The 27,507-nt window shown below is 49.4% G+C and overlaps 1 protein-coding gene and 1 pseudogene across 5 annotated transcripts in view; one reads left to right on the top strand and one right to left on the bottom strand.

Annotated features, from left to right (window-relative positions):
• Positions 1-5,025: 5,025 nt before the first annotated feature.
• MON2 (MON2 homolog, regulator of endosome-to-Golgi trafficking) overlaps positions 5,026-27,507 on the top strand; it is a 157,532-nt gene continuing 135,050 nt past the window's right edge. For 4 of the 5 annotated variants that reach the window (XM_029053129.1, XM_029053141.1, XM_029053136.1 and 1 more), the window contains exon 1: positions 5,026-5,197. In XM_029053129.1, coding sequence (XP_028908962.1) covers positions 5,087-5,197 — 111 coding nt within the window. In that variant the 5' untranslated portion in view covers positions 5,026-5,086. The remainder of the gene's footprint in view (positions 5,198-27,507) is intronic. The other variant, XM_029053158.1, reaches the window with a different exon arrangement.
• On the bottom strand, positions 12,433-12,551 carry LOC114809532 (annotated as a pseudogene).

A 27,507-nucleotide genomic window follows, 5' to 3' on the forward strand; every position in this document is an offset into this window, starting at 1 on the left:
GACAAGTGGCAGAGCTGGGATTCGAACTCATGAGCCCTGACTCCAAAGCCCATGCTCTTTCCACTGAGCCACGCTGCTCTCAACTCCTCTCTCTCATTCAATCTACGTATTCAATCCGCCACCAATCCTTTCCTTCCCACCTTCATAGCATCGCTAAAAGCCATGATTTCTTCTCCATCCAAACTGCTACCACCATAATCCAATCACTTATCCTATCCCACCTAGATGACTGCATCAGCCTCCTTGCTGACCTCCCAACCTCCTGCCCCTCCCCACTCCAATCCATACTTCACTCTGCTGCCCGGGATCATCTTTCCACAGAAACATTCAGGACAGGTCACCCCCCTCCTCAGAAATCTCCAGTGGTTGCCTATCCACTTTCATATCAAACATATAATAATAATAATGGTATTTGTTAAGTGCTTACTATGTGGGAAGCACTGTTCTAAGCGCTGGCGTAGATACAGGTAATCAGGTTGTCCTATGCAGGGATCAGTCTTAATCCTCATTTTACAGATGAGGTCACTGAGGCACGGAGAAGTGAAGTGACTTGCCCAAAGTCACACAGCTGACAAATGGGAGAGCTGAGATTAGAATCCACGACCTCTGACTCCCAAGCCCATGCTCTTTCTGCTAAGCCACGCTGCTTCTCCTAAACCACTCTGCTTCTCCAAAGCAAAAACTCTTCCCCATTGGCTTTAAAGAAGTCCATCGCCTTGCCCCCTCCTACCTCATCTCACTTCTCTCCTTCTGCAACCCAGCCTGCAAACTTGGCTCCTCCGGTGCCTCTAACCTTCTCACTGGGCCTCCATCTCGCCTGTTTTGCCGCCAGCCCCTGGTCCACATCCTATCTCTGTCTTGGAACACCCTCCCTCCTCAAATCTGCCAGACAATGACTCTCCCCCATTCAAAGCCTTACTGAAGGCACATCTCCTCCAAGAGGCCTTCCCAGACTAAGCCCCTCTTTTCCTCATCTCCCACTCCCTTCTGCGCTCACCCTGACTCCTTCCCTTCGCTCTTTGCCCTCTCCCAGCCCCACAGCACTTCCATATACATCTATCATTTTATTTATTTGTATCGATTTCAGTTTATTGGTATTGAGGTCTGTCTCCCCCCCTCTAGACTGTGAGCTTCTTGTGGGCAGGGATTATCACTCTTTATTGTTGTATTGCACTTTCCCAAGCGCTTAGTATGGTACTCTGCACACAGAACGCACTTAATAAATACGATTAAATGAATGAAAGTGGCGGAGCCGGGATTAGAACCCACAACCTTCAGACTCTCAGGCCCGGGCTCTACCCATTAGACCACACTGCTTCTTCTGAGGTTAGGCACAGTGCATTCTTTCTAAATGACTGCACCCAGTGGACACTCTCTTCTCCTCTTCAAAGCCTTACTGAGAGCTCACCTCCTCCAGGAGGCCTTCCCAGAACGAGCCCCCTTTCCCTTTGCTCCCCCTTCCCCTCCCCTCAGCACTGAGCTAATTTGTATATATTATTTATTACCCTTTTTATTTTGTTAATAAGGTCTATATTTCCTTGATTCTATTTTTCTTGACAATGTTGTCTTGTTTTTTTGTTCGGTTTTGCTTTGCTGTCTCTCCCGTTTAGACTGTGAGCCCATCATTGGGCAGGGACGGTCTCTATCTGTTGCCGAATTGCCCATTCCAAGCACTTAGTACAGTGCTCTGCACATAGTAAGCACTCAATAATTACTATTGAATGAATGATTGAATTCATTCAATAGTATTTTCATTCAATAGTATTTATTGAGCGCTTACTATGTGCAGAGCAATGAATGAATATTATTACTAACCCTACTACTACTGTCAAACGGATGAGCAGCGTGGCCTAGTGGAAAGAGTCTGACGACTCGGGCTCTAAACGCAGCTCCTCCATGCACCAGTTTTGTGACCTTAAGCAAGTCACTTCACTTCTCTCTACCTCACTTCCCTCATCTGCTAAATGGGAATTCAATACCCTTCTTCCTGTTACTTAGCCTGTGAGGCCCAGGTGGGACCGGATGACCTTGTATCTACCCCAATGTTTAATATAGTGCTTGATGGCCAGTCAACCATATTTACTGAGCGCTTACTCTGTGCAGACCACTGTACTCGTTCATTAAATAGTATTTATTGAGCGCTTTCTATGTGCAGAGCACTGTACTAAGCGATTGGAATGTACAATTCGGCAACACATAGAGACAATCCCTGTCCAATGACGGGCTCACAGTCTAATCCGGGAGACAGATGGCAGAGTAAAACAGAATGAAACAAAAACAAGACAACATTATCACAATAAATAGAATCAAGGAGATGTTCACCTCATTCACAAAATAAATAGGGGTAATAAATAATATATACAAATGAGCACTGTGCTGAGGGGAGGGGAAGGGGAAAAGGTGGAGGAGCAGAGGGTGGGGAGGGGAGAAGGGGAGCAGAGGGAAAGGGGGGTGCTCAGTTTGGGAAGGCCTCTTGGAGGAGGTGAGATCTCAGTAGGGCTTTGAAGAGGGGAAGAGAGTGAGTTTGGCAGAGGTGAGGAGGGAGGGCATTCCGGGACAGCGGGAGGACGTGGGCCAGAGGTCGACAGCAGGATAGGCGAGAACGGGGGACAGTGAGGAGGTGAGTGGCAGAGGAACAGGATGTACGGGATGGGCAGTAGAAAGAGAGAAGGGGGGTGAGGTAGGAGGGGGTAAGGTGATGGAGAGCTTTGAAGACAAGAGTGAGGAGTTTTTGTTTTGTGCAGAGGTTGATAGGCAACCACTGGAGGTGTGAGGAGGGGAGTGACACGCCCAGAGTGTTTCTGTAGGAAGATGAGCTGGGCAATGGAATGAAGAATAGACTGCAGTGGGGAGAGACAGGAGGAAGGGAGATCAGAGGGGAGGCTGATCAGAGGGGACAGAGTAATCCAGTCGGGGTATTATGAAAGCTTGTACCAGCACGATAGCCGTTTGGACGGAGAGGAAAGGGTGGATCCTGGCGATACTGTGAAGGTGAGACCGGCAGGCGTTGGTGACAGATTGGATGTGCGGGGTGAATGAGAGAGCAGAGTCAAGGATGACACCAAGGTGGCGGGCCTGTGAGACGGGAAGGACGGTCGTGCCGTCCACAGTGACGGGGAAGTCAGGGAGAGGACAGGGTTTGGGTGGGAAGATAAGGAGCTCAGTTTTGGACATGTTGAGTTTTAGGTGGCGGGCAGACATCCAGGTGGAGATGTCCTGGAGGCAGGAGGAGATACCAGCCTGGAGGGAGGAGGAGAGAACAGGGGAGGAGATGTAGATTTGGGTGTCATCGTACTAAGTGTTTGGGGGAGTACGATATAACAATAAACAGACATACCCCTCCCCACAGTGAAATTACAGTACTAAGTACAGGCCATTTGAACTAAGTGCTGGAATAGATAGAAGCTAATCAAGTTGGACACAGTCTCTGTCCCACAGGGGCTCACACTCTACATCCCCATTTTACAGATGAGGAATTGTAATAATAATAATGATGGTCTTCATTAAGCGCTTATTATGTGCCAAGCTCTGTTCTAAGCGCTGGAGTGGATACAAGGTGATCAGGTTGTCCCACGTGGGCTCACGGTCTTCATCCCCATTTGACAGATGAGGGAACTGAGGCCCAAAGAAGTGAAGTGACCTGTCCAAAGTCACATAGCTGATACGAGGATTAGAACCCACGACCTCTGACTCCCAAACCCGGGCTGTTTCCACGGAGCCACGCTTGCACTCTCTCAAGGGATGGGGGCTCCGGGTTCCAGGCCAGACCTCGGATCCTGCTCCGGGCTCCGGGCTCCGGGCTCCGGGCTCCGGGCTCCGGGCTCCGGGCTCCGGGCTCCGGGCTTCGTTTCCAGACCGGACTCCGGGCTCCAGCCCAGACTCCGGATCCGATCCCGGGCTCCGGGCTCGTTTCCAGCCCAGACTCCGGATCCGACTCCGGATCCGACTCCGGGCTCCGGGCTCCGGGCTTCGTTTCCAGACCGGACTCCGGGCTTCAGCCCAGACTCCGGATCCGATTCCGGGCTCCGGGCTCGTTTCCAGCCCAGACTCCGGATCCGACTCCGGATCCTACTCCGGGCTCCGGGCTCCGGGCTCCGGGCTTCGTTTCCAGGCCGGACTCCGGGCTCCAGCCCAGACTCCGGATCCTATTCCGGGCTCCGGGCTCGTTTCCAGCCCAGACTCCGGATCCGACTCCGGATCCTACTCCGGGCTCCGGGCTCCGGGCTCCGGGCTCCGTCTCCAGGCCGGACTCCGGGCTCCAGCCCAGACTCCGGGTCCGACTCCGGGCTCCGGGCTTTGGGCTCCAGTTCCCTTCCCGGGCCTCGCTCCGCCCCCGCCCACTCCTGGCCCCGCCCCTCTCTACATTATTCCCGCCCCCTGCCCGGGCTTCACCCCTCCTCGGCCCCGCCCCCTAGATACGCCTCGCCCCTCGCCCGGGGCCCTCCCCCCTGCGCTCTGGCCCCGCCCCTTCCCTACGTCCCGCCCCTGCCCGGGCTCCACCCCGTCATGGCCTCGCCCTTCGACCAGGCCCCGCCCCTTGCCACGTTACTCCCGCCGTCCCCGCTCCACCCCGCCCAGGCCCCGCCCATTGTTACGTCACTCCCCCGTCCGAGCTCCACCCCGCCCGGCCCCCGCCCCGCCCCCGCCCCTTGTCTACATCAAGCCCCGGCCCGGGCTCCACCCGCCCTGGCCCCGCCCCTTGCGCACGTCACGCCCCCTGCCCGAGCTCCACCCCTTCGGGCCCCGCCCCCTCCTACGTCACGCCCCTGACTCCTCCCCCTGGCCCCGCCCCACGACGTCACTCCCCGTCCCGCCCCCCGCGCGCGGCCCCGGCGGCGGCTCCCGGAAGTGCGTGTGACGTGTGTTTCGCGCGCGGGATGCTGGGGGATTGTGGTAATGGCGGCGGCTGAGGGCGGCTAATGGCGGCCGAGGGGACGGGAGCGGCAGCGGCAGCGGGAGCGGGTCCGGCGGGCGGCGGCGGCGGCGGCGGCGGCGTGGTGGTGGGGCGCGGGGTCCGGCGCTGCGGCGGCTGCGGCTGCGGCTGAGCCTCGCGGCCTCCGTGCGGCGGCGCCCCCGGGGGCTCATCATGTCCGGCACCAGCAGCCCCGAGGCCCTGAAGAAGCTGCTGGACAACATGCAGGGAGACCTGCGGGCCCTCTCCCTCGACTGCAAGAAGAAGTTCCCGCCCGTCAAAGAGGTCAGGGGGCCCGGCGGGGCCAGCGGGGGGCGGAGGGACGGATCCTGGGGCAGACATCGTCTCCCTTTCTCGCCGGATTGGGCTCGTCCCACCGCTCAGGAGTCTTCCTCCTCCTCCTCCTCCTCCTCCTCCCCCCCATGTTCGGATTTCTTAAGCGCTGGGAGAGACACGGGGTCATCAGGTGGTCCCGCGTGGGGCTCCCAGGCTTCATCCCCATTTGACAGATGAGGAAACTGAGGCCCAGAGAAGTGAAGGGACCTGCCCAAGGTCACACAGCCGACAGGTGGCGGAGTCGGGATTCGAACCCCTGACCAGTAATCATCATCAGAATAACGCTGGTGTTTTGTTAAGCGCTTACTAGGGGCAGAGCACTGTTCTAAGCGCTGAGGTAGCCGCAGGGTCATCAGGTGGTCCCACGGGAGGCTCCCAGTCTTCATCCCCATTTGACAGATGAGGAAACTGAGGCCCAGAGAAGTGACTTGCCCACAGTCACACAGCTGACAGGTGGCGGAGCTGGGATTCGAACCCATGACCAGTAATCACAGTAATCATGTTGGTATTTGTTAAGCGCCTACTATGTGCAGAGCACTGTTCTAAGCGCTGGGGGAGACGCAGAATCATCAGGTGGTCCCCCGTGGGGCTCCCAGTCTTCACCCCCATTTTACAGATGAGGTCACTGAGGCCCAGAGAAGTGAAGTGACTTGCCCAAGGTCACACAGCCGACAGGTGGCAGAGTCGGGATTCGAACCCATGACCTGTGACTCCCCAGCCTGGGCTCTTGCCACTGAGCCAGGCTGTGCCAGACGCTGGAGAGATGTACATTACTCATACATTCAATCGTATTTGTTAATAATAACGGTGTTGGTATTTGGGCTTAATCTGTGCCGAGCACTGTTCTAAGCGCTCGGGGAGATACAGGGTCATCAGGTGGTCCCACCTGAGACTTTGTCTTCATCCCCATTTGACCGACGAGGCAACTGAGGCACAGAGAAGCAAAGTGACTGGCCCACAGTCACCCAGCTGACAGATGGCAGAGCGGGGATTCGAACCCACGACCTCTGACTCCCCATCCCGGGCTCCTGCCACTGAGCCACACCACTTCCCCAGTGCACTGCTTGGCCCCCGGTAATAATACGGTGGGCATTTGTGAAGCGCTTACGACGTGCTAAGCACTGTTTTAAGCGCACGGGTCGGGGGGATAGAGGGTGATGAGGTTGTCCCGCTTGAGGCTCCCAGTCTTCATCCCCATTTTACAGATGAGGGAATGGAGGCATCAAGTGAAGTTAGGTGACATGCCCAAAGTCACCCAGCTGATAGGTGGTGGAGCCGGGATTAGAACCCACAACCTCTGACTCCTAAGCTCGGGCTCTTTCCGCCGAGCCCTGCTGCTTCTGAAGCGCTCAATACATAGGCTTAGCCCCAAGGGAGGGGGCATGGTGTCATAATAATGATGATGAGGGTCTTTGTTAAGCACTTACTACGTAGTCAGGGGTTCAAATCCCAGCTCTGCCATTTGTCAGCTGTGTGACTTGAGGCAAGTCATTTTGTTTCTCTGTGCCTCAGTCCCCTCATCTGTAAAATGGGGATAAAAATGGAGCCCCACGTGGGACAACCTGATCACCTTGTATCCCCCCCAGCGCTTAGAACAGTGCTTTGCCTATAGTAAGCGCTTAACAAATACCATTATGATGATTATTGTGGGCCAAGCGCTCTTCTAAGCGCTAGGGTGGATACGAGGTAATGAGGTTGGACACAGTCTCCGTCCTACGTGGGGCTGACAGTCTCAATCCCCATTTGACAGATGAGGGAACTGAGGCCCAGAGAAGTGAAGGTACCTGCCCAAGGTCACACAGCAGACAAGCGGCAGTGTCGGGATTAGAACCCACGTCCGACTCCCAGGTCCGGGCTCTTTCCATTAGGCCACACTGCTTCTCTAAGTGGCTATGACATAGTGGCTAGAGCCCAGACTTTGGAGTCAGAAAGGTTTAATTCTGCCTCCACCACTTGTCTTTGGTGTGACCTTGGGCAAGTCACTTCACTTCTCTGGGCCTCAGGGACCTCATCTGTCAAATGGGGATTGAGACTGTGAGCCCCCATGTGGGACAGGGACTATGTCCAACCCGATTAGTTTGGATCCATCCTAGCGCTTAGCACAGTGCCTGGTACAAAGTCAGCATTTTAACAAATGCCATTATTATTATTATTATTAATTATTATGAACAGAGCCCCGCTTGTGAAGGTCAGGTTGGGAAGACTGGCAGACCCGCAAAGTTTGCTCCCTCGAGCCTCGGGCCGAGGGCACTTCATTGAGTTCAGGCAACCAAGACACTGCAGACCTTCTCTCATCTGCTTCAGGCCCAGTAATAATAATAAGAAAGATGGTATTTGTTAAGCACTTACTGTGTGCCGGGCACTGTACTAAGCGCTGGGGTGGATACAAGCAAATGGGGTTGGACCCGATCCCTGTTCCCCCTGGGGCTCACAATCTCAATCCCCATTTCGTACATGAGGGAACTGAGGCCCAGAAAAGTGAAGTGACTTGCTCAAGGTCACACAGCAGTCAAGTGGCGGAGCTGGAATTAGAACCCGTGACCTTCTGACCCCCAGGCCCCGGGCCACGTCGGTAGGCTTGGACCCCGAACCGTCGGTGCTGGGGTTACGGCCGGGGGACTTGGATGGACTCCCCCCAGACTTTCCGGGCGGGCGGCGGGGGTGACCACCGAGGGGCAGAGTGCCTCCTCCACTTCTGCCCCTCACAGTTCACCGCTGGGAAAGTGAAACTTCATCTTTAAGCCTATTGATTGGGAGAAAAACTTCCGTTCCTCCCAGAGCCGGCCTTGCTCGGGAACTTCGGTGCTTTTTGGAATATTAGAATGGACACACTAAGTACTCATGATTGCAAGCGCTAAGTACGGTGCTTTGCACATAGTAAGCGCTCAATAAATACTATTGAATGAATGAATGAATGATTTTTTTTTAACCCTGTTGTTATTTGAGATGACCGAAATAAACACTGATGTAAGTTTGTTGTGGGCAGGGAATACGTCTGCCAGTTCTCTTGTATTTTACAATCCCGGGCCTTTAGTACAGTGTTCTGCACATAGTAAGCGCTCAGTAAATACAATTGTTTAATTGATAGTTCGGTGCTTTGGGTGAGGAGCGTGTCTTCCAACTCGGTTGTGCTCTTCCAGGCACTTGGTACAGTGTTCTGCACATAGTGAGTGCTCAATAAATACGGTTGTTTCACTGATAGTTTGATGCTTTGTGCAAGACACGTGTCTATCAACTTGGTTGTACTCTCCCAGACGCTCGGTACAGTGCTCTGCAAGCATTAAGCGCTCAGTAAGTGCTATTGATTCATCGGATGCAGCTCATTTTTGCATATAATTCGAAGTACTGCACTTCGAAAGGGGCTTTTGTTTCCATTTGTCTTGATTTCCATCTTGCTGTATTTACTAAGCCCCACTGGGTTTGGTCAGTTTGGAGTGGTTTTAGGCCATTTTGAAAAAGTTTCCAAAAGGTTCTGGTAAAAAGGACATTTTATTTTCTTTCTATTACTTATTTTCAGTAATAGAGAGCAAGAAGAAGTTCCCACCCAATCAAAGAGGTTGGGCGGGGGTGGGGGGGGGTGGTGTCCCTCCGTCTGTCTCCCCTCCCCATCCCCTGGGGTCTAAACCTTTGACAGCGTTAAAAAGTTGGTGTGGCAAATTGAATTTGTTTTCTGTGCGTGTTTTATGTCAACCAAAAGAAAGGTTCTGCAGTCTTTGAATCCTGACTTAGTCAATCGATCAATATCGAGCTCACCCAGCATGAAAAAAAAATGCAGAGAGGCAGATCTGTCATAGTGCTTGTTTTCATTGTGCTCTTTGGAGAGAATGCTGTCGGGAACTAGGGGAATGTTCCTCCGACAGCATGCATCTGTCCGAATGGAATGTGGGGCTGGGTCAGAAGAACCAATTTTGTGGACACAAGCAAGAGTCCCGCAGGGTGTGAATCCCACAGTGCCGGTTTCCGTGAAGGCGAGGTTCTTTAGGAGCACAACCCCCTCGTTGTGGAAAAACTAATTGTACTTTAACTTTTTGGAGTATTTACTAATGATAATAATGTTGGTATTTGTTAAGCGCTTACTATGTGCATAGTACTGTTCTAAGCGCTGGGGGAGATACGGGGTCATCAGGTCGTCCCACGTGAGGCTCACAGTCTTCATCCCCATTTGACAGATGAAGTAACTGAGGCACCGAGAAGTAAAGTGACTTGCCCACAGTCACACAGCTGACAAGTGACAGAGCCGGAGTTCGAACCCATGTCCTCTGACTCCCAAGCCCGGGCTCTTTCCACTGAGCCATGCTGTTTCAAAGGTGTTCGTTAAGCGCTTACTATGTGCCGAGCACTGTTCTAAGCACTGGGGTAGATACAAGGTAATCAGGTTGTCCTACATGAGGCTGATGATCTTAAACACCATTTTATTCATTCATTCATTCATTCATTCAATAGTATTTATTGAGCGCTTACTGTGTGCAGAGCACTGTACTAAGCACTTGGAATATACAAATCGGTAACAGATAGAGACAGTCCCTGCCCTTTGACGGGCTTACAGTCTAATCTGGGGAGACAGACAAAAACAGTAGAGGGAACTGAGGCACCGAGAAGTGAAGTGACTTGCCCAAAGTCACACAGCTGACATGTGGCGGAGCCGGGATTGGAACCCATGACCTCTGATTCCTAAGCCCATGCTCTTTCCACTGAGCCATGCTGCTTCTTGCCTAGGACAGTGCTTGGCGCATAGTAAGGGCTTAACAAGTACCGTTACTATTCTTATTACGATTTTATTTCTACGCCGTTTCTTTTATCCCTCCATTTGAGGTCAGTGGTTTTAAGGAAAGAGTGGCGGTTGTCGTCCTGAGAGGCCGTCTGCAAACCCCAACGTAGACCGTATGAACTGGACACAGAGGTCTCCTTGATTTTTGAAGATGATGCTTTGAGTGGCGAGATGTCATCCACCCTGACCAGGGCCCCCGAGAGACAGTCAGTCTCTTCTGCTTTCTGCGCGCAATCGTAACAGAACCCCTTTTCGGATGCCCTGCTCCTCTTCTGTGGGGTGGGAGGCAGGAGGGGCTGTTAACGCAGCCAAGGGGCTGCCGAGTGGCACTGCTGTCTCCGCTCAAGGCGCTAACGCACAACTGCTCATCTGTGGGCAGAGAACGTGTCCACCAACTCCATTGTACTCTCCCAGAGCTTGATCCAGTGCTCTGCATAAAGTGAGCGCTCAATAAATACCATCGATTGTTTGATGAAAGATTCCAAGGCGGAGTCAAGTCTATCCCCTCCACCTATGCTTCTGACCCAGGCCTTCCCAAGCTAAGCCCTGCTTTTCCTCAGCTCCCTTCTGCGTCACCCCGACTCGCTACTTTTACTCTTTCCCCCTCTCCCTGCCCCACAGTACTTCTGTATATAGATATACTTCCATAACTTTATATTGATGCCTGTTTACTTTTATTGATGCCTGTCTCTTCCCCCTCCCCCCGGCCGCCCCACGCTGTGAGCCCATTGTGGGCAGGGATGGGTGACCTCTCCTTATTTCTTGTATTGTACTTTGCAAGCACTTAGTACAGTGCTCTACCCAGAGTAAGCGCTCAATAAATATGATTGAACGAATGAATGTGCAGATGATTCCCAAATCTACATCGCCAGTCCTGACTTCTCTCCTTCCCTGCAATCACACATCTCCTCCTGCCTTGAGGATATCTCTGCCAACACCTCGAATGAAACATGTCCACTGAGCCATGCTGCTTCTTGCCTAGGACAGTGCTTGTCGCCTAGTAACATGTCCATATTCCCACCCAAGCCCTGCCTTCCCTTGTCTTTCCCATCACTGTAAACAACACCACTCTCCTCTCTACTCACAAGCCCGTAACCTCGGTATCGTCGTCAACTCTCGCTGGTTCCACCCACATATTGTCTGCCACCGGGTCCTGTCAATTCAACCTTCCCAACGTTGCTAAAATGCACCCATTCCTCTCCATTTAAACCGCTACCATGTTAATCCAAGCATTTACCCTATCCCGCTTTGACTATTACACCTGCCTACTCGCTGACCTCCGGCCCTCCTGTCTCTCCCCACTCCTCAAGGACCTCCAATGGCTGCCCGTTCCCCTCCGCATCTAACAGAAATTCCTTACCATTGGCTGTAAAGCACAAAATCAGCTCATCCCATCCTACCTCACCTCTCTGATCTCCCACTGCACCCCAGCCAGCACACTCCGCTCCTCTAGCACCAGCTTGCTCACCGTGCCCCGATCTCGTCCATCTCATCACCGACCCCATTCCCACATCCTTCCCCTAGCCTGGGACTCTCTCCCCCTCCTTATACACCCGACCACCACTCGCCCCCCCCTTCAACGCATTACTTAAGGTCACATTTCCTCCCAGAGACCTTTCCCGATGAAGCCCTCTTGGCCCCGGCTCTCTCTCCCTTCCACTGCAACCGTGCACTTTGATCCGTGGCCTTTGGACATTTGATATCTGCCCCACCCCCCAACCTGTCACCACTAATATACGTAACTTTAAATGATATATTGTGGATTGTAAGTTATGTATTTGTATTCATATCTGCCACCCCCTCTAGTCTGAAAGCTTGTTATGGGCAAGGAACGGGTCTGCTACTTCTGCTCTATTTGTACTCTCCCAAGTGCTTAATTCAGTGCTCTACACATAGTAAGCGCTCAATAAATACGATTAATTGATTGATGTCTGGATCGAAGGGAGTGGGAGGGGAAGGATCGTCTGCTAGCAGCAGAACACGCACTTGGGTTTACCATTGTGGTCCGGGTCGAGGTTGCACCGTCCCCGGGGCTGCTCGGAGCCAACGGCAAGTCCTGCTAAGCGGCCGGTACTGGAGGGAACGCTTTCTGTGACCACAGGATAGAGCGCTCCGAGACCTCTTAAACAGTCTGGATGACTTTCTCGCAAAGGCGCTCTTACAGTGTAGTAATAATAATAATAATCGTGGTATTTGTTAAGCGCTTACTGTGTGCCAGACTGTTCTCAGCGCTGGAGTGGATACGAGCAAATTCATTCATTCAGTCGTATTTATTGAGTGCTTACTGTGTGCAGAGCACTGTACTAAGCTCATGGGAATTACAATTCAGCAATAGAGACAATCCCTGCCCATACGGGGCTTACAGTCTAGAAGCGGGGAGACAGACATCAAAACAAGTGAACAGGCGCCAATATAAAGCCTACAGCACCCGGTATTCCCAGGCGGTCTCCCATCCAAGGACTAACCAGGCCCGACCCCACTTAGCTTCCGAGATCAGATGAGATCCGGCACATTCAGGGTGGTATGGCCGTCGGGTTGGACACGGTCCCTGTCCCATGCGGGGTTCACAGTCTCAATCCCCATTTTACAGATGAGGTAACTGAGGCCCAGAGAAGCAGAGTGACTTGTCCAAGGTCGCACAGCAGACCGGCGGCAGAGCCGGGGTTAGAACCCATGACCTTCTGACTCCCCTGCTCATGCTCTATCCACTGTGCCAAGCACCTCATAGGGAACTTCTCACTTCTTTCTTTGGTTTTTGTCTGTCTGTCTCCCCCGATTAGACTGTAAGCCTGTCAGTGGGCAGGGACTGTCTATCTGTTGCCAATTTGTACATTCCAAGCGCTTAGTACAGTGCTCTGCACATAGTAAGCGCTCAATAAATACTATTGAATGAATGAATGCTTAGTATAGTACAGTGAATTGTACAGTACAGTGGCTGCTCAGCCGATATTACTACTAGGGAAAACTGAAAAGAAAGTAATAATAATTATGGTATTTGTTAAGCACTTATTATGTGCTAGGCACTGTACTAAGCACCGGGGTGAATACAAGCAAGTCGGGTGGGACACAGTTCCTGTCCCACAGGGGGTTCACAGTCTCACGTCTGATGCTGTCGAGTCCTCTCCGACCCATAGCGACGCAAGGGATTGTAGTTCCTCTAGACTGTAAGCTCAATGTGGGCAGGGAACGGGTCTGCAACCCTGCCGGATTCTCCCAGGTGCTTAATAGAGCGCTCTGCACGCAGTCAGTGTTTGGTACCGTTGACTGATAGTTCTTTTGGCTAACCTTGATCTCCTTCGGGAAACCCAGCTTACAAGTAGCAAACGTAGTACGTAGTAGTAAAATCGGAATAATTTTAGAAAGAATTTAAGAAAACAATCTTTGGTCATTTTCGAAACCATCTGCAGTCATTTTCAAAGTTGTTAGGGCATTCTCCCAAACCTACAAAAAAGGAAAAGGATAAGTGTACAAGTAGACTTGATAGGTAGATTTTTTTTTTTTCACCTCAAAGGTAGTCAGCTGATTGTTTTTGTGGATCGCTGTGTGAACAGCATATAGAACTTGGGAGAGAATAAAAGAGGTTATGATCACTCTCCACAGAGCAAGTCTAGTTGCAGTGGCAAAATTAAAATCATTAATAGTATTTATTGAATGTTTCCTCTGAGTGCTTGGCAGGGCACAGTAGTAGACTTGATCGCTGCCCTCGAGGAGCTTGCAATTTACAAATAGAATAGTGTGTTCTCTGATGTGTACAAGTGCAATGAGAAGTAGTGGAGGCAAACGTGCTGAAATGACAGTAGGGAGGTAATGATCCGGAGAGGAGAAAAATGAATGAGGAAAAACCTCCCGGAGGAGGGGGTTTTCGGAAGGGATTTGAAAACGGCCAGAGCTGTGGTCCGGCAGATTTGAAGCGGAGAGGGCAGGACGTTCCAGCCAGGAAAAGAGAAATGAGCCGTGCCGTCCGTAGGCTAAACATGGCCCCTCCTAAAATTGGACCTGAAGCAAAAGTGCAGCTTTCCGTGACTGCATTTGTTAGAAATAAGTAATGACTGTTTGGAAAATGTAATAATTACTTCATTTTGGAAGAACATTTGAAACAAAAAAAAAATCAAGATGACAGCCTCTAATCCTTTTTATGGTTTTACTGCCCAGGTTGACAGTGTACAAAATTTTTTAGGTGATCTCATTTAGAAAATGCCATTGTAGACTCTAGAGGAAAATGCTAAGGCAGCTTCATTGTTTGAGATTCGAAGCACCATCTTCCGAAGAGCTGGTGGGAATATGTAGAAAACAGGCCATGGTTGGATTTTTTTACATTAGTCATTTCTGACAGTGTTTTTATAGTTAGGCATATTTGCCCAGGTCCATCAACTGTCAACCGCACTAGGGTGTGAAGAGAGTCACAAAGGAAGCTTATTCACATGCACAGAACAGTGCTGTTCATTTTCCAAGATGCTGCCAGTGACAGTGGAATTGTATCCTTGGGTGCCTGTGTGTGACTGACAAGATAGACCGGTAACCCATCCTGGGTCCTTCCGGCTAATGGTTAGGTGTTTGGAGGGTTTCTCACTGTTTTTAAGATTTCCTTCCCCAGATCCTCCTCCCCACCCCCCACCCATATTCCAAAGGCTTCAGACTCAAGGACAGCAATTGCTCTCTCAGACTCTGTGTGCCAACCTGGTCTGTTTGCTCTGTAGAAAAGAGGGAGATTGTCTGGGGAAGAGCCTGGCCTGAGCTTTGGGACCTGGGTTCTAATGCTGGCTTGGCAAGTGACTTCACTTTTGGGGCCTCAGTTTCCTCATCTGAGAAATGGGGGCGAAATACCTGTTCTTCCCCCTTTAGTTGTTGTTATTACGGCCATTATTAATAATACTAATATTATTAGTAGTATTTTTCCCCTCCTTGAAGTAGAAAACGACCGCCCCTCGTTGTGCCCGTTTTCTAACTTGATCCAAATGTCTCTTTAGAGCTCTTTTGCCCCCCTCTCTGTTAGGATCAGGAGGAGCTTTGAGGTGTCTGTTCCATTTCTCCAAAAGTGGATAGCAGCCAGACCAAGTCACGGAATGAGCTCTGCCTCAGCCCAGCTTCAAGTGATGATGTGGCAGGCGGTCTTTCAGAGCAACACCCTTCTACTGTTTATGTTCCTATTGGAAGTTGAGTTTTCCTGTTCCACTAAGACGACTGACATGATCTCATGGGAAATACAGTATAAGTCACAGTACTGGCCTTCAAAGAATTTTAATTTTGTGGCTAGAGACATGACTCACACAAATGGGTGTACATTTATGCAAAAACCACAGATGTGTGGAAATCTATTTATGAATTTTTTTAACATTTTAATGGTATTGGTTAAGCCCTTACTGTATGCCAGGCATTGTACGCTAAGCGCTGAGTAGATAATAATAATAATGTTGGTATTTGTTAAGCGCTTACTATGTGCCGAGCACTGTTCTAAGCGCTGGGGTAGATACAGGGTAATCAGGTTGTCCCACGTGAAGTTCACAGGTAACCCCCATTTTACAGATGAGGTAACTGAGGCACAGAGAAGTTAAGTGACTTGCCCACAGTCACACAGCTGACAAGTGGCCAGCCAGGTTGGATACGGTCTGTGTCTTGCGTGGGGCTCACCGTCATAATCCCCATTTTACAGATGAGGTCAGTGAGGCCCAGAGAAGTGAAGTGACTTTCCCAAAGTTGCGTAGCAGTCAAGTGGCAGAGCCAAGATTAGAACCCAGATCCTCCGACCCCTAGGCCCATGCTCTTAAGTCACCCTGCTTCTCAGACCACAGACCCCTGGGAATCTCCAAATGGAAAGTTACCGAAGTGCTGAGGGCAGTGCATGGAAGATGCAGCGACAAGTCTTTGTTGTCTGGAAGGGCAAATTCTATAGCTTTTCAAATTCTAGTGATTCAGTTTCGATTTTCACTGCAGGCGCACCTCTGACAACACAGTCCCTGTGTTCCCGCAGACTGTCTCTCAACCGGTTTTTCAGTCCTGGACAGACAGTTCGGGGAAAGATGTTTCAAAAACAGTGGAAAAATACGTGGCTTCTGTCACACTAGATCAAATGCAGGAAGAGTAAAACAGAGAAAGCTTCCAAAGCCCATTTAAGGCCGTCCCCTCTTTTTTTGACACTTCAGTAGTTCGTTAGCCTCATTCGGGCAAAAGTATTTATTAAGACCCTTCTGCGGGCAGAGAACTGTACCAAGCACTTGAGAGTGTGATAAAATGAGCAGGCCTAATTCTTGCCCTCAGTGATCTTCCAGTAGAGCGGGGAGATAGATAGTAAGCTAAATTATAGATATAGAGAACCGAAAAAAGATATAAACATGAGGACCCAAGTTCTGAGGTGGTTTATTTATGGTATTTAGTAATGTTGGAATTTAAGCGCTTACTATGTGTGGAGCACTGTTCTAAGCCCTGGGGTAGATATAGGGTAATCAGGTTGTCCCATGTGAGGCTCATGGTCTTCATTCCCATTTTACAGATGAGGTCACTGAGGCACAGAGAAGTGAAGAGACGAGTGGCAGAGACGAGTGGCAGAGCCGGGATTCGAACCCATGACCCCTGACTCCCAAGCCCGGGCTCTTTCCACTGAACCACACTGCTTCATTTGTTAAGTGCTTACTATGCATCAGGCACTCTAGTAATTTCTGGGGTAGATTCAAGCTAACCAGGTCCCCCATGGAGCCCACAGTCTTTTTACAATCTACGGATGAGGGAATTGAGGCACAGAGAAGCAAAGTGACTTGTCCAAGATCACACAGCAGTCGAGTGGCAGAGCTGGGATTAGAACTCAGGTCCTTAGGACTCCCAGACCCACCTGTCGTATCCCCTGACTTGGCAATGCAGAAGGGGCAGTTGGCGGGAGACGAGGTGAAGAGATTTGGAAGGTAATCAGAAGAGGCCTCCGGGAGGTAATGAGAATTTTGAAAAGGCGGGGAGAGCTGTGGTGTGTGGTATTTGAAGAGGGGAAGAAGCCCCAGACCGGGGGTGGGATGGACACTCAGGTCAGCAGCGGACAGAACAGAAGCCTGGAGTGTAGCTTAGTCAGTGAGTGAGCGGAGTTGTGGCCGGTAGCACTGTTGTTTGAATTTAATAATAATAATAATAGGAATAATAATGTTGGTATTTAAGTGCTTACTATGTGCAGAGCACTGTTCTAAGCACTAGGGTAGATACAGGGTAATCAGATTGCCCCACGTGGGGCTCACAGTCTTAATCCCCATTTTACGGATGAGGGAACTGAGGCCCAGAGAAGTGAAGTGACTTGCCCACAGTCACACAGCTGACAAGTGGCAGAGCCGGGATTCGAACCTATGACCTCTGACTCCCAAGCCCGGGCTCTGTCCATTGAGCCACACTGCTTCTCAATTTACATGAGGGGCTGTGGAGGCTCTGGGAGCTGTTAACCCTACGGAAGATATCAATCCTGAGTTAGAGCAGAATTTTAACACCTTTCAGTCCAGCGGGCCATTTCTCTGCTGTGGACAGAGTGTTTTAGTTGAAATCTCCTTCTGGTTCAAACCTCAAAAGCTATTAAACAGTGTGCTTTTTCCTCACACAAATGCTCATTTAGCATGACAAAACCCCTTTTGTGGTATGAGGATGGTTCGAGCCTTTGTTATTTGATAGCCAACAGTAAATCTGAATTGGATCTTGTGGTATTAATAAAACAGAGCGCCATTTACCAAATGCTTTAACCTGTTGGTGGCCAAAGTTGTAATTTACTGATGTTAATCTGTGAAATGCTTCAGCCTTCGGCTGAAAGGACAAACCAAAGAGTTGTCTGCGTACCTATCTGAGGTATTTTGTGTAAAGCAATCAGTGGTATTTATTGATCGCTGACTGTGTGCAGAGCACAGTGCTAAGCACTTGGGAGAGAGCAGTCCAACAGAGTTGCTAGACATGTTCCCTGTCCGCTAGGAGCTGACAATCTAGAGAGAGAGACCGACAATAAAATGAATTACGGTTACATCCCTAAGTGCTGTAGGGCTGAGGTTGGTGTGAATTTCAGTAATAATAATAATGTTGGTATTTGTTCAGCGCTTACTATGTGCAGAGCACTGTTCTAAGCGCTGGGGTAGATACAGGGTAATCAGGTTGTCCCATGTGGGACTCACAGTCTTAATCCCCATTTTACAGATGAGGTAACTGAGGCACAGAGAAGTCAAGTGACTTGCTCACGGTCACACAGCTGACACATGTCAGAGTTGGGATTCGAACCCATGACCTCTGACTCCCAAGCGCAGGCTCTTTCCACTGAGCCAAGCTGCTTCAAAGGGTACAAGTCCAAATGCGGGGGTGACACAGAAAGGAGAGAGAATAGGGGAAGTGAGGGGTAGAGTCCTCTTGGAGATGTGTTTTTAATAAGGCTTTGAAGGTGGGGAGAGCGGTGGTCTGTCATACGTGAAGGAGGAGGATGTGGGCAAAGTTTTGAGGGTAAGGTAGAAGAGATTGATTTACATGGAAAATAATAATAATGATGGTATTTGTTAAGGGCTTATTATGTGCCAAGCACTGTAATAAGCGCTGGGAGGGATAGAGGGTAATCAAGTTGTCCCACATTGGGCTCACAGTCTTAATCCCCATTTTGCAGATGAGGTAACTGAGGCACAGAAAAGTTAAGTGACTTGCCCAAAGTCACACAGCTGACAAACGGCGGAGCCAGGATTTGAACCTATGATCTCTGACTCCCTAGCCCGTGCTCTTTCCACTGAGCCAGGCTGCTTCTCTAATAAGATAGATGAGATAAGATAAGATAAGATAGGAATGAGCAAGTTGATTGAGAGCTTTAAAGCTAATAGTAAGGAGTTTCTCTTTGTTGTGGAGGTGGTTGGAAAATTACTGAAGGTTCTTGAGTGGGAAGACATGGACTTGGTAACGTGGGGCTTTGGAGACCCATTTTTTATGTGGGTTGAGTGAGAGAGATGAGTCCTGGTTGAGGCCAAGGTACAGGCTTGTGAGAAAGGGATGACAGTACCGTCTGCAGTGGTGGGTAGGGATTGTCTTCATCTGTTGCCGAATTGTACTTTCCAAGCACTTAATACAGTGCTCTGCACACAGTAAGCGCTCAATAAATGTCATCGAATGAAATGAATGGTGGGAAACCAGGGGAAGATGAGCTCACCTCCTCCAAGAGACCTTCCCAGACTGAGCTTCCCCTTTTCCCTCTGCTCCCTCTGCTCCCCCTGCTCCCCCTTCGCCCTCTGCTCCCTCCCCCTTCCCCCCTTCACCTCCCCTCAGCTAATCTCCCTTTCCCTCTGCTCCTCCTCCTCTCCCTTCCCCTCCCCTCAGCACTGTGCTCATTTGTATATATTTTTCTTACCCTATTTATTTTGTTATCGAGGTGTACATCCCCTCGATTCTATTTATCATGATTGTTGTCTTGTTTTTGTCTGCCTCCCCCAATTAGACTGTGAGCCCGTCAGTGGGCAGGGATTGTCTCTATCTGTTGCCGAATTGTACATTCCAAGCGCTTAGTACAGTGCTCTGCACATAGAAAGCGCTCAATAAATACTATTGAATGAATGTGAATGAGTTCTGGACCTGTTATATTTGAGGTGTTAAGTAGAACCATCCTGAAGATAGGAGGAAATACGGGCCTGCAGAGAATGGGAGAGGGGGATTTGGGAATCACCAGCGTAAAAGTGGTAGTTAAAGCTGTGGGAGTGAATGAGTTTGCCCAGGAAGTGGAATAGAAGGGGACCCAGAACTGAGCTGGACTGAGCTTGAGGGAGTCTCACATTTAGGGGGTGGAAAGCAGCAAAGGGCCCCAGAAAACAGACTGAGAATGAACGGCCAGAGTGATAGAAGAATCAGGAGAGTGCAGTTCAGTAAAGTCAAGTTTAGATAATGTTCCAGTATTACCCATAAACAACGGTAACTCCTTGCCTTCATATTTTAATTAAATCAAGACTCATTTAGAAATTGGGAAAGAATTTGGAGAGGAAAAACCTTCCTCTTCTGTAGTTTTAAAACAAACATAAACGATGAGTTCAAAAGTAAATCGAGTTGGGGAAGAAGACTTAACAGTTTTAAGAAGCATCTGATTGACCAAAATCCACTTACTATGAGTGTACTGGGTTACTGAAATTGAACATTTCTTGCACTTATTTTTTTTAATAGGGTTCATTAAGTGCTTACTATGTGCCAGGCACTGTACTGTGCGCTGGGGTAGATGCAAACTAATCAGGTGGGACACAGTCTGTATCCTACATGGGGATCACAGTCTTAATCCTCATTTTACAGATGAGGTAACTGAGTTACAGAGAAGTGAAGCGACTTGCCCAGGGTCACACAGCAGACAAGTGATAGAACCAGAATTAGAACCCAGGACTTTAGACTCCCAGGCCTTTGCTCTATCTACTAGGCCACGCTGCTTCTCTATATAAAACAGCTGTGAGAAGAGCTCTATGTAAAACATTCAAAGAGTTTGCCAATGGGATGATAATCTAATATGGGGAGATATGAATATGTTTGAAAAACAGTGTGGAAGACGCCACTGGGGAGTGAACAGTTGAAGATGACGGTCGGGGAGGGAATAAAGGAGGGGAAAAGTGTAATTCTTATACTGTGGCCTACCAGGTAAGCGTTAAAGCTGTACTGGAACAGTCTTGCAAATAAAAAGCCTCAAATAATATTATAGTTTCCTTTTTGGACAAGCACCATGTAATGTAAAACCCTGTTTTGTATCAGTGAGAAGCAGGGGACTGAGTTCTTGAGAGATTAAGTAAGAATTTAAGAACGTGCATCCGTGTTTGGGAGCTTCGTCTGTCCGGGAGCCCTGTCTGAGTTTAGCCGGCCAGGCGAGCCAGCAGGACCAAGTGGATCTGGCTGTCAGCCAGGCTAGCCACGTCCTCCATGCCCACACCCGCCCCCCAAATCCAGCCTCGTTCTCCACCCCTCCAAATGCTGCGACCTCCCCACTCCTCACTTCCTATTCCCTCCCGATCAATCAGCTAGACAAGTGCCGGGAGGAACCGAAAGGGGCTAAATGTGTGGTTTGCTTCCTTTTTGTTTTGTGTTTGTCTTGTTCAGCCCTGCCTCTCGTAAGCGTTGGCCTCGCCAGACCAACACGTCTTTATAAACTGCAGTGCCCGTGAGGGCCGAACCCGGAATTTTAGCTGCGTCCAGTTGGGGCGGGGCTCGGGGTGGAAGGGCCACGTCTCCGCAGAACTTGGCCGTGTGGAATCGCTCCCCGGGAACGTGTACCGCTCGCGTTTATCTCCCTCTCCCTAAGATTGGGACCCCCTTTGGAGTGGGGACCGTGTCTCACCCGATAGTATCTACCCCAGTGCCGAGCACTGTGCTCGGCAAATAGTAACCGCTTAGCAGATGCCACAATTGTCCCCATTACTGCGCGTGCACCTCTAGGTGGGTGTGTGCGAGAGGGTGAACAAGGGTTCTAATCCTGGCCCCGCCACTTGTCGGCTGTGTGACTTTGGGTAAGTCACCTAACCTCTCTGTGCCTCAGTTCCTTCATCTGTAAAATGGGGATCAAGACAGTGAGCCCCATGCGGGATAACCTGATTATCTCGTATTTCCTCCAGTGCTTAGAACAGTACTTGGCACATATTAAGTACTTAACAAATACCTTCATCATCATCAAGGAGCACCTCCCTTGAATGTCCCTGGCCCTCTTCCTTTCTTGTCTCTGTTTGCTGCTAGGTGTCTCTTTAAATCTGAGGAAGAGATGGTGGTAGGGGAAGCGAGGTGCAGAAACCGACTCCATTCACTAGCACTGTTCTCTGCTCTGCAGGCAGGGAAAGGTCATGGATCACTGAGGCTTTGGTGAATCACAGAAGAGTGAAGGCTTCTTGCTTTAGAACAAACCTTTGAAGAGCCATGGGCATGAGGAGAATATGCTTTGTTAAGGGAGTCCCAGCCTTCTGAAACTGAGAGAGAAAGAGTGTGTGTGTGTGTGTTTATAGGGTTGTGGGACAGAGGTAAGTCAGTTACATTTTACTGAAACAGAGCTGTGTAAATTCACTCCCTACAAGGTTCCTTATACTTCACTCTGCTGCCTGGATTATCTTTCTACAGAAATGCTCTGGGTATGTCACTCCCCTCCTCAAAAACCTCCAGTGGTTACCTGTCAACTTTTGCATCAAACAAAAACTCCTCACCATCGGCTTCAAAGCAGTCCATCCCCTTGCCCCCTCCTACCTCACCTCTCTTCTCTCCTTCTCCAGCCCAGCCCGCACACTCCGCTCCTCTGCCGCTCACCTCCTCACAGTGCCTCGTTCCTGCCTGTCCCATCATCGACCCCTGGTCCACATCCTACTTCTGGCCTGGAATGTCCTCCCTCCTCACATCTGCCAAACTAGCTCCTTCCCCCCTTCAAAGCCCTGCAGAAAGCTCACCTCCTCCAGGAGGCCTTCCCGGACTGAGCCCCCTTTCCTCTGCTCCTCCTCCCCTCCCCATTGCCCCTCCACCCTCCCTCTGCTCTACCCCTTTCCTGCCCCACAGCACTTGTGTATATTTGTACATATTTATTACTCTATTTTATTAATGATGTGTACGTATCTATAATTCTATTTATTCTGATGGTATTGATGCCTACTTGTTTTGTTGTCTGAATCCCCCTTCTAAGCAGCGAGCCCGTTGTTGGGTAGGGATTGTCTCTATCTGTTGCCCAATTTTACTTTCCAAGCCCTTAGCGCAGTAAGCGCCCAATAAATAAGATTGAGTGAATGAATAAAGTGAACCACCATACAGAGGGTAAAGTAAAATGAAATCATTCTCCTAAGGCAGAGTGCTGATGAGGTCAGGAAAAGTTAGTCGGCTCCATTTCCAGATGTGTAACCAGCAGCTTCCGGGCTCGCTTCCGTTAGTTCCAGAGAGGAAGGAAGCCTTTCCCGTTGGAATTGCTGCTGCTTCCCCCTGCCAGCCAGGCCCCTTTTCTTTCCCCAGCCAACCTCCCTCAAACCTCCCGCACTGCCCCTCCCCGAGATTTAGACTGTTGTAAGGTGCCTCTCTATCACTCAAGCTGGCTTCTTCCTTCCAGAGATCTGGTCAGGGGAAGGTAGGGTAATGAAACGTCTGCATCCAACTCAACTCAGCAGAGCTAGGGGAGGAGGGTTTTCCCAGAGTGGCTCAGTGGAAAGAGCCTCTTCTTCAGAGTCAGAGGTCATGGGTTCAACTCCCAACTCTGCTGCTTGTCAGCTGTGTGACTTTGGGCAAGTCACTTCACTTCCCTGTGCCTCAGTTACCTCATCTGTAAAATGGGGATGAAGACTGTGAGCCTCAAGTGGGACAGCCTGATGACCCTGTATCTATCCCAGCACTTAGAATAGTGCTCAGCACATAGTAAGCACTTAACAAATACCAACATTTTTTAAAAATTCTTTCCACTTTAATAGTAAATAATAATAATGATGGTATTTAAGCACTTACTCTGTGCCAAGCACTGGGGTAGATGGAAGGTTATCATGTTGTCCCATGTGAGGCTCACAATCTTGATTCTTGATTCTATTGAGTTGCCATTGTTTTTACGAGATGTTCTTCCCCTTGACGCTGTTTAGTGCCATTGTTCTCGTCTGTCCGTCTCCCCCGATTAGACTGTAAGCCCGTCAAACGGCAGGGACTGTCTCTATCTGTTGCCGACTTGTTCATCCCAAGCGCTTAGTACAGTGCTCTGCACATAGTAAGCGCTCAATAAATACTATTGAATAAATGAATGAATGAATGAACAATCTTAATCCCCATTTTACAGATAAGCTAATTGAGGCACAGAGAAGTTAAGTGACTTGCCCAAAGTCACCCAGCTGACAAGTGGCAGAGTCGGGATTAGAACCCACAACCTCTGACTTCCAAGCCCAGGCTCTTTCTACCTAGCCACGCTCCTTCTCTAAAGATTCCTGTAGCCCATCACTCAGGACCCCTGGTGATTGAGTAAAGAAGGGGAAGTCCAAATGTCAGTTATCCACAGAGTCGAGAACAGGTTTTCCCTCTCGCTCATCATTTTCTCCTGCAAATGCTAGTTTGTTATATTTTGAACATACTTTACATTTCATCTAGGAATTTTAAAAGTTGCATAAAAGTGACCTCCATAAAACCAATTTTGAGGAGCATGTTTTTCCTTTCCTAGGCAAATGGCATTGTTGAGCAGTGGGGGTAGGGAGAAGGGTGGTAATAATAATAATAATAATAATAGCAATAATTATATTAAGCACTTATTCCAATACTGTTGCATTGTAAGGAAAAAAAAGGTGATATTTGTCAAGCATGTACTGTGTCAGGCAATGTACTAGTGATGGGGTAGATGCAAGCAGATTGGGTTGGACACAGCCATTGTTCCATGTGGAGCTCACAGTCTCAATCGTCATTTTATAGATGAGGTAACTGAGGCCCAGAGAAGGGAAGTGACTTGCCCAAGATCACACAGTGACAAATGAAGCCATGATTCGAACCCGTGACCTACTGATTCCCAGGCCCGTACTCTATCCGCTACGTCATGCTGCTTCTTGCACTTGTACACTGGACAGTACAGTGCTCTGCCTCTAGTAAGAACTCAATAAATAGCATTGATTGATACTAAGTACTGGGGCGGGTACAGTGTAGTCAGTCAGTACGCAGTCCTTGTCCCACATGCGGTTCACAGTCTCGCGGGAGGGAGAACTGGTGTTTAATCCCCATTTTGCAGATGAAGAAACTGAGGCTCAAAGAAGTTATGTGACTTGTCAAAGGCCACAGAGCCGGCAAGTGGCAGAGCTGGGGTTAGAAGCCAGGTCTTCTGACTGCTGACCCGTACTCTCTCCGTAAGTCAGTCAGTCGTATTTATTGAGCCTCACTGTGTCCAGAGCACTGTACTAAGTACTTGGGAGAGTGTAACAAGCACATTCCCTGCTCACAGTAAGCTAAATCTCCTTGGTTAGAAACTCCAGGTGCAAATACAAGGATTTTTGATAACCTGAGAACATCTGGGCTACGTGACTGTGTATAGGAGATTTTAGAAAAATAATCCTAAATACAAAGACAGAAAGTGACTCACGTGAGGTTTAACGGGAAAATCCGTAGTTGTCCATTTGAAAGCAAGATTCCTGACCCCCAGCTTGCACCATGAATGTTTACTGGGTCATTTTCTCCCCCAAACTCAGTATCTATCAATCAGTGGTATTTATTGAACACTTCCTGTGTGCAGGGCACTCTACTAAGTGTTTGGGAGAATGCAGCACAACCATCTAACACACATTCCCTGCCCTTCCCAGAAGACATTCAAAATTGTAAGAAAGATTGGATAGTTGGATTTTATTTATTTATTTATATTGATGCTATTGATGCCTGTTGACTTGTGTAGGAGGTGGGAAGGCGGGCCCGAAGGAAATGAACAAGGTTGTCGAAGGTGGTGGAAAAGCCACCTGGAATAAGGCGAGCAATCAACTTTTGTTTTTATGACTTTTCCCTGCCCACAAGGAGTATACAGTCCAGCACTTAGACGAGCTTAGTGTGGAGTTTACATGTGTGTGGTGGTGTGCGAGTTGAAATAATGATGGCATTTGTTAAGTGCTTACTATGTGCCAAGCACTGTTGTAAGCACTGGGGTAGAAACAAGGTAATGTGGTTTGTCCCACCAGGGGCTCACAGTCCTAATCCCCATTTTACAGAGGAGGTAACTGAGGCACAGAGAAGTGAAGTGACTTTTCCAAGGTCACACAGCAGAGAAGTGGCAGAGCCGAGATTAGAACCCACCTTCTCTGACTCCCAAACCCGTGGTCTTTCCACTAAGCCCCGCTTACGGTATATTTAGCTTCAAAATCATCATGATGGCCGAAGTAAGGTTATTTAGCTTTTGGGTGAATTTAAAACGCATATTTTTTTTCAGGATTTCATATGGAGGAATATTTTTAAACCAAGTGGTTCCATTTGTTTTGCCGACTGGATAACTTAGGATCTTAATTTTTTTGTGAACTGATTTTGTAGGCTGGCTTTGGAAGACACACAGTCTCCTCATTCAGTGCTTAACCTACTGGGTTGCAAAGCACTGTGCGAAGTCCTTTGTACACGGGACAGCCCAGCAGTAAGAGTATCTACTAAGTGCTTACTGTGTTCAGAGAAGAAAACACGATGGAAAACGATGGCTCCACGGCCCACAAGGGACTCACAAAAATAGAATAAAGGGGAAGAAGGGGCCAAACTAAAGCGGTCAAAGCACAAAACCAACACTGTGGGCAGGGAGCGTGTCTACCAACTCTGTTGTAGCGTCCTCTCCCAAGCGCTTAGTACAGTGCTGTGCACACAGCAAGTGCTCAGTAGAGACCAGTGATCACTTGATATATGAATAAAATGAAAGCATTTGGGGACTGGGGCTAGGGGAACAGAGTTTCAGAGTTCTCATGGCTCAGTCAGTGGTATTTACTGAGCGCATGCTGTGCAAGCTAAGCGCTTGGGGGAGGGTACATTATAATAATAGTAATTATGATTATTAATAATAAAAGCAGCATGGCGTAGTGCATAGAGCACGGACCCTGGAGTCAGAAAGCCATGGGTTCAGTTCCCAGCTCTGCCTCTTGTCTGCTGTGTGACCTTGGGCAAGTCACTTCACCTCAGTTCCCTCATCTGTAAAATGGGGATTGAGACTGTGAGTCCTATGTGGGACCGGGACTCTACCCAACCCAATTTCCTTGTATCCTCCCCCAGTACTTAGTACAGTGCTTGGCACATAGTAAGCGCTTAACAGATACCACCTTAATTAGTAGAGACCCTCGTCGATGCTGGGACGGTGCACACACATCCCTGTTGATGACGTGGGGCCTGCGGAAGAAGGGGAGTCACTTGCTCAAGGTCCCACAGCTAACGAACAGTGGAGCTCGGATTAGAACCGTCTCCAGATCTTTCCCCAAAGTAGGAGGCTTTTGAAAGTTCATTTTTTTTTTCTCTTTTTCTACGTGTGTGGCCTCCTCTTGCTTTAGAGCATGAGCTCCTTGAAGGCAGATGTCGTGACGAGTGACTTTTCATTATCTTTTTTCCTCGGGGCCCAGTATGGTGTTTGTCATTTTGTAGGTGACTAACAGTTGTGATGGTGTAAGGCTGCGGGTGGACCTGTGGGAGCTGACCGGGCCCGAGCTCGTTTTGGGGTTGTCAGAAGAGTGCGATCCTGTCCTTCCGTGTGCCTGCTAACTCTTGTACTCTCCCAAGCGCTTAGTACAGTGCTCTGCACACAGTAAGCGTTCAGTAAATACGATTGAATGATGAATGAATGAGTCATTGATTAATCCGACCATGACTCTCCCCCCCTTTCAAAGCCGTATCGAAGGCACATCTCCTCCAAGGGGTCTTCCCTGACTAAACCCTCATTTCCTTTTTTGTTTTAAGGTATCCGTTAAGGGCCTACAATGTTCCAGGCACTCTACTAAGCACTGTGTTAGATACAAGGGAAGCAGCGTGGCTCAGTGGAAAGAGCACGGGCTTGGGAGTCGGAGGTCATGGGTTCGAATCCCGACCCTGCCACTTGTCAGCTTTGTGACTGTGGGCAAGTCAGATGAGGTAA

Source organism: Ornithorhynchus anatinus, chromosome 2, assembly GCF_004115215.2.
Source record: "Ornithorhynchus anatinus isolate Pmale09 chromosome 2, mOrnAna1.pri.v4, whole genome shotgun sequence".
NCBI lineage: Eukaryota > Metazoa > Chordata > Mammalia > Monotremata > Ornithorhynchidae > Ornithorhynchus > Ornithorhynchus anatinus.